The sequence below is a fragment of the Vigna umbellata genome, chromosome 5 (assembly GCF_029865625.1).
Source record: "Vigna umbellata cultivar VRB3 chromosome 5, Vumbellata_1.0, whole genome shotgun sequence".
Classification (NCBI taxonomy): domain Eukaryota; kingdom Viridiplantae; phylum Streptophyta; class Magnoliopsida; order Fabales; family Fabaceae; genus Vigna; species Vigna umbellata.
In genome coordinates this window covers 35,000,368-35,012,085 of record NC_142169.1, presented here as the reverse complement: position 1 = coordinate 35,012,085, position 11,718 = coordinate 35,000,368, and the positions used below count along the sequence as shown (strand labels likewise).

Sequence of the window (11,718 nt, the reverse complement as noted above, 5' to 3'; positions counted from 1 at the left end):
AATCTTTTTAAGACATTTGGGTAAGGGTGAGTTCCAACCAAAGAACCCCTCTGATCAGACTAAAGCATTCGGGTAAGGGCAAGTTTCAACCAAAGAACCCCTCCTGAAAACTTCATTAATAAGGGTGAGTTCCCATTAAGGAATCCCTCCCGATCAAACTAAAATGTTCGGCTAAAGGTGAGTTCCAACCAAGAAACCCCTCTCGAAAACTCCATCGACTAAGGACGAGTTCCAACCAAGGAACCCTTCCAGGTTGGACTTAACATTTGACATACACAAACATTGGGTTCCTTTTTATTCTTTTCAAACCCCTTCTTTCCTCAATTACAATTATTGAGGCTTAGGGAGTCAATTTATTGTACATATCCTTATAGTTAATAAGTTAGCTCGACTGACCAACTGGCAAAATTGACCAATTGCAGAATAAAGGTCAGATTAACACTTAGTCAATAACAATTATGAACCAATCAACTAATGTTGATTAAATTATGATTGTACCATGATTTGGACAACAAAAAGGTTAAAATTCATAACACTAACTATAAATAAAGGTCAAGGTATGTTGATGAGACATGCATGATTGCACTAACCCTTTTTAGTCTATCACTTAATAACTTTAGTATCATAATACCTCCTGTAAGTACCATCCAAATATCATCCAAGCAATAGATAAACAAAAATATTAGAGACCAACTAAAAAAACAAGAACAACACAGGACAAAATTATAAAAAAAAATATATATTCAACGACCCATACTCAAACATGTTTTAAATTGTAAAATCTTAAAAAATAGGAATGAACTTTACATTAAACATAAAGCAATAGACCATGATACAGGTAATCATATTTGAATTCAGTGTTAAATTACTCTTCTATGTACAAGTGATAAAGTTCTTTTTAGTTATCCAAATTAAAAGCACCAAATATTATAGTATTCAATAAATATTATGATATTCCATGTCGTTTCCCAACATCTCAATTTAGTTTTAATAGCCATAAAAGTTGAAAAAGCAAGAAAAAAATATCCTAAAAATGATCACTCACCGTTGCTAATTCGCTTGTTCATACCACATTGCATTGATTTACATCATGAGACAAGAACAAAAACTCAATACAGTTCTAAACATATTTGAAAATATATCGTACCATTAAAGTAAATAATATTTAAATTTGATAAAGGACAAAGGAAGTTTCTTTTTCTGCCAATCAACTTCATGCAAATCTAATCAAATTATCAAATATTAATTTTTTTGGCCAGCCAACTTCCAACACTGCATGCATTTTCCTTTTCCCCGCTGAAAGAGCTAATCATGACAATTTATGATGAAGAAGTCATAATAATATCTTTTTTATTTTGGTATGCACGTTACCTACTTAAATTATTTTCTCTGCCTTGGTAAAACGTGTTTGATTGATGTTTCTCTTACTAAATGGGAAAATATGGTAAACTAATTATTAGAGACTTCTTAAGTGATGATTTATCATCATTGATCATTAAGATGCGATTCTTTTACACAGTCATAATGAAAATTATTTGGTAGTAAAAGTAACAACTGTATAAGCTGTCACGCATTAATTCATAAAAGTGTAGTTTTATTGACACCATATCAGTGTTAATAAAAGGATTAAATAGTTTAAGATTTTATGAAAATTGGGCTTGGCAATATTAAAAGGACAATAAACAACACATGGAGGTGATAAAAATATCTGTATACGATTATTTTAAGATAAAATTGATTACGAATATATTTTAAATGAATATTTGCCAATAAAGAATAATTTAATATTTATTTATAGATGGATCGAATACAGTATTATTACATATATCGGTATTTATTAATTATAAAAAAATAAAATTAAAATTTAATTTATACTTTATTATATTAAATTTAATTAAAATTAAAATTAAAATTTAATTTAATTTATATTATATTTAATATTATTTTGTAGTTTTATTTTAAAAATGTATAAATTATTATTTTTTAAATATTTACAAAATAATTATGAATATTCTCAATTTTAAAAATTCATAAATATTTTTAAATAAATATCCAGATAATAAAATAGATAATAAATCAAATTTCCTTTGATAAATAACATAACAGACAATCGCTATTCATGATCAAATTCCTTGTCATCCTTAACAAATCATTATTCTAACAACAACAAACACGAAATCTTTAAAAAATGTGAACATAAAACGATGAATTGTAACTACTTAATTATATATCTGGTATGATATGAAGTATGGGTTGAATGGTCAACAATAATAACTGTTTGGTCTATTTCTTTTGTAAATGGTCAAACATATTCAAATGTTGGATCACTGCTTAAGTTATTGATGTTGGATCGTAATTGGACCGACATTCAAGATATTGGACTAATGGCTTGAGCAAATAAACGATTAATAAATTATTAACAGAATAATTAAAGATATTGATTAAAGACGTTGATTAAATATATTGATAAAAGGTATTGATAACTGATTGTAGGTTATGAGTAACAGACCGAATTCAAAGGTAAGTTCTTGTTAGACACTCTAACGCTCAAGTCAAGCGTTGAGCAATAATCTTTTTCTCATTATCAAATATCAGAACTCAGTTAGACTTACCTTTGTGACTTAACCTTCTATTTATAAATTATTTGATGGATCTAAAGTGCCATAGGTCTAACAAAACGAACTTACCTTTGAATTTGGTATGTTACTCATAATTTGCAATAAGTTATCAATATCTTTAATTATTCTGTTAATAATTTATTAACGGTTTATTTGCTCAAACCAATTAGTTCAATATCTTGAATATCGATCCACTTCCAATCCAACATCTAATAACTTAAGCGCTAACCCAATATTTAAATCTACTTTATCATTTACAAAAAAAAAATAGATTGAACCGTTATTAATGTTGACGGTTCGGCCCATGCTTCATACCATACAACAATTTTTTTTTCTATTTTAATGTTATTCATATAACGTATGCTTTGAATACTGATGATTATACGAACATTTCTCAATGGATATTTGAACCTCAATTTATTATGTGTGAGTTACCATCCCTTTTTGGAATTTTTGAATAATAAATTTACCATTTTAACGATAACTTTACTGAATAACTACTCTTTATCTATAATATAAGGCAAACCAGAAATTAGAATAAGATTGTTATTTTGAATTTTAGAATGGATTGTGTTAGTTAGATATGATTTAAAATATTAATTGCATATTAGTTACATATATTTTTCGAAATCCATATTTATCTATTTGACATATTTAGTAAGTACAGTGAGAACGTTTTGATAAATAAAACAATGCTATTTTTTCAAAACTAACACGTTTAATGATTTTTTAAATTATTAACTGCACATAGTATTGTGTCAAATTTAGCTTATTTAAAAATCTTTTTTTTTTCTTAAAAACATTTTAAAACTGATTAGTTTAGCAAGTGTTTTAAAATGTTTAAGTTTATACGAAAATTTTTTCTGTTAAAAGTATTTGTTGTTAGAGCAATGACTAGATTTAACTTTACCTATGTGCACTGAATCCTGGGTACTATAATTTTAACATTAAAATCTAAAAACTTTTCTTAAAGCAACAACTTTACTGTAGACATGGCAATTGGGAATGCTTTTACTGCGTGCGCACTACTGAAACTAATCGTAGCAGTAACCAAAGCGAGTTAGTGGTGGTGGGTCGAACTAAACGTCGTCGTTTCGTTTGGTACCACTTTCCCCGCTAAAAAGTCAATTACAACGCTTTTCTGCGTCAATCACGCTCCCAGTCAATCACCAACACAACGACCTCAGTCTCCTTATGACGTGTCACTTCCTCATTGCCTCTCACTCGCACCAACCAACCACCTTAAAGCGCACCACCGTAAACCATGGTTCTCAGCCCCACCCTATCATTCAACGGAAAAAGGAAAAGGTCCCCCGCAAAAGCGTCCTCTGCAACCCTTTCCCTTTTCCTTTTCCCGTTTGGCTCACCGAGTCGCGACTCGGCCACGCGACATAATCATCACGCCCCTCCTTCCAATTCCATCATCCTCGGATTGCATAAATTCCGCAATGGGTTTTTCGCGGAAGTCCAAGCTTCCACAAAGAAACAACCTTTTCACCTCTGGGTTTTTTCCATGCTTCTTCTCTGAAACCCGCGTGTGCGTTCCTACGCTTTTTTTGTTTTCGTCGAAATGGCAGAAACTCGAGACGCCGCCGCCGCCGATGGGGTGCCCGGAACGCCCGCCATAAGGGAAGTCAGACCCGAGGCAGGGAACCATGGCGGAATCGGGTCAGGCGGAATTCGGAGAGTGAATTTCCGAGCGGAGATTGACACGTCACCGCCGTTTGGATCGGTTAAAGAAGCCGTGACCCGTTTTGGAGGTAGCGGGCCTTGGATGCCGTTTTTTGTAAGTTTTCTGGATCTGTTTTTCTGCACCTTGGACTCGTTTTCAATTTTTCTTTTTAGCAAATTCTTACTGAGAGTAATCGAAGTGGTTGTATGTTCAACACTTCAATTCAAAGTTATCAATTAAACTAGATTAGTCGTGCAGTTATTGATATATAAGTACTGAATAAACCCTTTATCAGCATTTTCTTAAAGAAAAATTAAAATGAATTTTTCTTATTTATAAATTGATATATAAGTACTGAATAAACCCTTTATCAGCATTTTCTTAAAGAAAAATTAAAATGAATTTTTCTTATTTATAAATTGATATATAAGTACTGAATAAACCCTTTATCAGCATTTTCTTAAAGAAAATGAATTTTTCTTATTTATAAATTGATTTTTTTTGTATTTTTTAAGATAATTTTTTACTTATAATATAATTTTATATTTTCCTGAATTTATTTTATTTTTTCTTCTTAACACTGGGTTGTTGAACATATTTTTCATTTTGACAAAACATAAATGAAGATGCCTAAGTATTTTTCTGATGTTCAATTCAATTGATAAATGCCAAAATTAATTTTTTAGATTGTAATTCATTGCACTTCAATATGAAGAATTAACAAGAGTAAAGGAGTTCCTAAAACTAATATTCATCATTCATTTTAATCCAAAGTTGCATGTGAGACGTGATTTTAGTGATAATATGAATGTATGTCTAAAGATCAAATTAACAATAAATAATTAAATGTAGGACTTTAAATAACGCGAATACACATTCAGAACTTCTTTTTGAATGTACTCATTAAAGCTACAAGTTCACCTATAGTTACACTACAATGCAGATTCAAATTTTGGAGTAAACACTGGGACATTGTAGTATTTTTTTAACAAGTTTTTATTACGCGAAATACCAAAACTGACATTCTAATTAAAGAATAATGCAAATTAAAAAACTTGTAAGCATTTTGGATCTAAGTTCTATTTGGTAGAGAAATTTGTTTGCATGGTTAGTGAATTACTAATGTGCTTTAAGTAGGATAGTTCGTTGTACATTCTTGATACCTGCCCCGTGTGTTAGTTTACTTTCTGATGTAGAAGAAGATTATCATTAGCAGAACAGCATTGAAGATTTTGACATAAAGAAAGTGGAGGAACAGGCAGCGGAGTTGGAAAAGGATTTGATTGTCAAAGAACTTGAAACTCTTGATGTGCTTGAAGAACTGGGAGCTACTAAGAGGATTGTGGAGGACTTGAAGCAGCAACTGCAAAAAGAGGCTATGAAATGTTTTGCATCACGAGATGTAAGTTCATATGAACAAGTTGGAACTCCTGTTATCAAGGAGATGGATAAGGAAAATTGTGGAAACAATGTCAATGATCAAGAACAGATGATGCAAATTCCAAGCCCGTGCTCTATTATGTCATCATCACCTGATATGATCTTAATGGAGTTGAAGCAAGCCAAGTTGAATTTATGCAAAACTATAAATGAACTTGGGGTGATACAGTCCTCTGTTGAGTCTTTGAACAAGAAGATGAAGAAGGAGAAATTTTTTTTGGAGAGGACACGAGAAAAGCTAGCATCGAAGTTTGCAGCAGTATCTGCTCTAGAGAGGGTCCAAGAGCAGACAAAATTAAATCCTCCAGCATCTCATGTAGATTGTGGGTCAGGTAACCCTGCTAATACTGTAAGAAATTTCAATTCTGATTCCGGGCAGTGCAATAGAATGGTTGAGACTAGAAGATCTGAACCTTCAAAGCCCTTAAGTGTGTATGAAGAATATGGATTCAGTGTTAAGACTGCTGAGATGAGGTGGCTCGCTGCTAAAAAGATGGAAGAAGCTGCAAGGGCAGCAGAATCCGTTGCTCTTGCTGAAATCAAGGCTCTATCTAATGCTGAAAGATCTTCAGGATTTGTTCTGCCAGAGCCTGAGAAAGTCAGTTTTGCTTTTGGAGATCGCTCTCCCCTAAACTCCAAGGCTCATATACCAGAGGAGTCAACTTTGAAGAAGGTAATAGATGCAAAGTTTCAAATTGATGAAACAAAAATTTCTAAACTGACTATTTTGAAGAAGTTGGAGGAAGCAACGGAGGAAGTTCTACACAGCAAACAAGTCTTGACAGATGCTTTAAACAGAGTTGAAAGTGCAAACCAAAAGCAATATGCTGCTGAGGAGGCTCTAAGGAGATGGATTCCAGAGGATGATCTCAGGAGGTATAACACTATTTATTGTAACAAGCTTAATCAAGGTGGAATCTGTCAGGATTCTCTGAATGATGTAACCAGGTCAACAACAGCAAACAATGGTCCAAAGGCAACATTAAGACCCACAATTTCTATGAGAGATGTACTTAGCAGAAAGCAGGTTCCTGAAGGATATGCTACAAGAAAGGAGATGGAAGAGCACACTGAAAGACAAAAGGTGGCGTTGAGTCAAATGCTTCAAGCATTGAGGGAAGATCTAACTCTTCCAACAAAGACTGAGAAAGATGGGAGCAATCGGAAGCAGTTCATGCCACCAAGGAAGAAATTTGGATTCATTCAAATATCACTGCCCCCATTGACAAAACCAAGCAAGAAAAGGGCATAAATTTCAATCCTTAATCCCCATGCATGATTGAATAGCCACTGCTGGTGTATCTTTATGTTCCCATGTCATTCTTTATTGGTTCATGTGCTTACTTTCATGATATTTTTGTAGAGGTTTTTGTGGGTGTCTTATTGTGTAAAATATGTTGTTTGAGTATTGGTTTGTAATTATGTAGCTAGCTTTGATGGAGCTAGTACATTATATTATGTTGCTTGGTTGGATCATCAGAGTCATGAGGAATTCAAGGTATGCAAGTTGGATCATTATTACTGGAAGTGTGTTCTATCACTTGGTTTGTACCAGTATATAAGTTTAATAATTGTTGATTCAGAAATGTTGAAAAATGCTTTTATTCGCTTTTTTCTCTCTTAATACGCTAGTTTATATTTGTTTAAAACTAAAGATAAGATTAAATGAGTACAAGATTTGTTAGAATTACATTAACAAAAATTTGTAGTTTATTAGATGTAATAGTCTGAAGATTTTATAAAGCCATTGGACCCTAATTTGACAAGCCAGACCCATTGACCCAAGGACACTTGAACCTTGGGATGGACTCTTTCCTTGCAAGTCAGATTTCATTTCACATATTCCTCTCTCTCTCGAACAGAAACCTTGCCCTAAGTCAAATGCTCTGACTTCTCTCTAGGTTTTCAGCCATTTCCACCGATTGAATCCTAATTTGGTGGTGTTTTCTTGTTCCTGGAGTCAAGAGCTACGAGACCATCCGATTGGTTTTGCGTTCCAGCGGGTTTTGTACAGTTTCGCACGGTGTAGGAGTACTGTTAGAGCATCTGTGAACTGTGTTGAGCAACCCACCAGGTAAGGGGAGCTAATTATTTTTGTATGAATTTATGTTATAAAAATATATGTATATGAATGTTGAACTGGTGTGCTCTTGTGAAACTGTTTTATGACTTTTATTGTATTGGGTATTATAATTGAAATTGTGAAATTGTGCATGTTGTGATGTGATGAATTTAATTTGTTTTGAATGAGTTTGTTGGCTAAAATTGATCTTGTTGGAAGGTTGGGAGTAAGGGTTCTGTAATAGCATGTATATAGGTATTAAATAGATGTACAGGTACTGTTTGAGGTTGCTGTGAGAGGAAGTGAAAATATTAAAATTAGGCATTTCAGATTTAGAGCATAAGAGAACAGTGTAGATAATTTAAATAAATTAATTGTTAATTATTGAGATCCTTTCTTTGTTGGTAGGATAGAGGAACCTTAAAAACCTGAGTTCGGTTTTGAATTAGAGACGTTAAATCAAAATCATGAATCAACGTCGACTATAACCCTTAGCCTTCCAAGCTAACGATGCGGGTTCGATTCCCGCTACCCGCTTATATTTTATTCTATTTCAATCTATCTTTTTTCTTCTAGAATGAATCTATAATTCTTAAAGAATTTGTCAATTCTTCATTTTCATTTCTTAATTTAGTTTTAGTTATATATATTCAATTATATTCAATTGATTTATCTTTTTTCTTTTATTCTAATTATTTTATTTGATTTATTTTTATAATTTCTAGAATTCTTTGTTTATATTTGATTTCCCTGATCATAGAGCAGCCCAATTGAAGTAAAGAAAGATCTCTACATGAAAATGAAATAAAACAAGTTGATTGTAGATGCATAAAGTTATCATGTGTTAATTTCTAGTCAATTATAATTTTAAAAAAATCTATCACTGTGTGTTTGGAATTCAAAGTAAGGATCTATATATAAATATATACATATATATATTTAATATAATATATATTAATTTAATATAATATATATATATATATATATATATATATATATATATATATTAGTTACGTTTACGTATTATATATATGTTTAATATAATATGTATATTAGTTTAATTAGTTACGTTTACGTATTATATATATGTTTAATATAATATATATATTAGTTTAATATATATATATATATATATATATATATATATATATATATATATATATATATATATATAATAAAGTAAGGGTAGTTGTTTATTATATTGAAACGTGAGTGTTAATAAATAATTATATTACTTGTAGGTATGTATAAATTGATGCATTTTATGAGCTGTTATGAATTAGTTGGAGTTGTTTGGTTCTTGGTATTGATTAACTTAGGTTTAATTGTGGAGATGTTATTTTTATAATTTGTAAGTGGTGAATGATGTATATTGTTGAGATTGTGTATATGTTGATTTTGGTAGAAAGTATATGATTATAAAGTGATGAAAGTATGATCCAAGTTGTAAATCAAGTTCCATCAGTGTAGGATCTCTTGGTGAGATCCTTAGTGTTTTAGAATGAAAGTAGGAGCTCAGTCTTGGGGGTTATTCTGAAACTCCAATGGCTAATCATACTCAAGTAGAAGGATTAATCCATGTGGTGAGGAGTAGCAGGAGGTCTTAGTCTTGGGGGCTTCCAGTATGCCTCAAGGCCCGGAACAGGCTAACCTCGTGAGTGTGGCAGGGTGGGGAACCCAAGTTTCATAAGTCACCACGAGTGCAGGACCCGCCATAGCTCGACCATCATTCTGAAGTCCGGACGAGTCAAGTCTAGAAGATAACACGTTAGGATGTATGCCTTAAACTGCTTTGATTTAAATTAACTCTTGTATGTTATGTGCTTGATATGAGGCATGCTTTTATATAATTAGCTCACCCTTGCTTGTTTGTGTGCTTGTTGTATGTATTTTCTTTTGCAATGATCATCCACTTGGATGTGAGCAGAGGAAGATGAGGTTTCTTTGGAGGTAACATTGGAGAGGAATGAAGATGATGCTGCAGCTTAGTCTCTCTAGGAATTCCATAGCTTTCCATGTTTCTGAACAATTCCAGTTCTTGTATTTTGAAGTACTTTAGTATACCTTGTTATATTTTAAGTTTCAAATTCTGGGCATATTTTGGAATACTCTAGTGCTTGAAGTTTTAATTTCTTAGTAAATTCCGGATTACTGTAATCCTATAATATTTTAAGTACATCTCTTAACTGCTTTCTAATATTATAATTTATTTGGAATGTCACATTAGACATATTTTTTTTATTTACTATCAAATGTTTAAGAATGTATAAATCTTGATGGAAAGAAGATATTGAAAATCCTTGAGGAGAGATAAAACTCAAAACTCATCTTATAAACTAGTTTTAAGGAATTATTTTAGATTTAAAGTTATTTCTTAACAAAAATAATTTAAAAAATATTAAACTAAAACCAAAATTCACAATTTTTTTATATTTTCAATAAATATTAATCAACAATATAGTATTTAATGGTGTGACTGGAATGTTACATGTATCTTTTTGTTAGACCCATCGTGTACATTTCAGGTATTTCATACTTTAATTTTTTTGTTTTTACTTTTTAATTTAAAAATGTCATAAGGTTTTTAATTTAATTTCATACCTCATAGGAACCATCAGAAACAGTTACTTTATTTTATCTTTTCTATTTTATTTTATTGCCGGTGACAGAAATGATATATTTGACATAGATTTAAGAAATTAATGAAAAAGTACCTGAAAATGAGAAAAAATAAAAGAAAAATAGTGAAAGTTAAGTGGATAGATTCTTTGGTTGAAGAGATAATAAAGATAAATAAATAGAAAGTAATTGTTTTAGATTGTTTAATTTTTTTTAATAATAACAATAATTATTATCAAATCTTTAATATATTTTAGTTGCGGTAAGATTAGTGAATCTTGAATTTTGTGCTTATAGTTTTTTAAATCTCAATAAATTTTTAAAATAACTATTTCTACTCGTGATGAAAATGTATACATTTTTGTTCTAGTTTTTGTAAAATATAGTTTTTATGTTTATCCTTTTAAATTTCAAAATACTACTTTTAGTCCGGAATATTCATTTTAAAATTATTACAACACTGTGGTGTCATTTATCATGATTATTTGACTTTTTTTGTCAACCATGAACACTAAACTTTGTTTTTGACATAAGCAATTAACTAATGTTATATAACACTAGAAATTAAAAATAGTGATTTTTAATTTTAAAAAGACTAAAAGAATGAAACTTTTTATAAGGATCAAACTTAAAATTTTCTTATATTATAAATATTAAAAATATATTTGAATTTTATTATGAAAACTCTTCTATTTGCTTTTAATTATTTTTGTTATAGAAAAAAAAACCTTCTTAGTCCATAATCAATTATGTTATTCTAAAAAAAATGATGGAATTCAAAAATTTTTAAAAACTTTGATTAGTGATTTTACTACTTAGTTTTTTTACTTTAAGTTTTCTTAACCCATTTAATCATCAAAATTTTAAATTTTCACCATTTATAATTTATAATGGAGTGGAGATTCTGATGAAAAATATATAGAAAATAGGGCGAAATCAAAATAATATCCTTGTGAAAAAATAAATTAATAAATCATAGTTTGTTTTGTGTGTGTCATTTCTGATGAATGGAATGCGCCAAATATGATAAAGTTAAGCGGTAATCGAGAAATAAAGGGTTAAATGGGGTTTCGGTATTTTCATCCCGTGTGAATCCTTCCTTCTTACATCTTCGTGAGACTTCTCTCCCTCTCTTGTTCATCTCCATCCTCTTCAATGCCGTCAACCAAGAGTCGCAAATTAGGATTTCTCTGCGGCAGCGTTTTAGGTTTTCTATGCAGTGCGAATGTGAATCTGAAGATAGAAGCTTGCGCGAGAGGGTTCTGAAGCGCGATTTAGGGTTGCTGCATTAGGTTTTGTAACAGTTG

General features: G+C 30.9%; 1 protein-coding gene across 2 annotated transcripts; it reads left to right on the top strand.

Moving 5' to 3' along the window:
- The first annotated feature begins 3,644 nt into the window (after positions 1–3,644).
- LOC124843457 (WEB family protein (DUF827)) lies at positions 3,645–7,316 on the top strand. Of its 2 annotated transcripts, none has more exons than XM_047320205.2 (2): positions 3,645–4,404; positions 5,504–7,316. In XM_047320205.2, the coding sequence occupies exons 1-2, from the start codon at positions 4,189–4,191 to the stop codon at positions 6,980–6,982; spliced, it is 1,695 nt and encodes a 564-aa protein (XP_047176161.2). In that variant the 5' UTR covers positions 3,645–4,188; the 3' UTR covers positions 6,983–7,316. The 2 variants fall into 2 exon arrangements, with proteins under 2 accessions (XP_047176161.2, XP_047176162.2); XM_047320206.2 differs by having other exon boundaries at positions 3,654–4,404; positions 5,507–7,316.
- Positions 7,317–11,718: the final 4,402 nt, after the last annotated feature.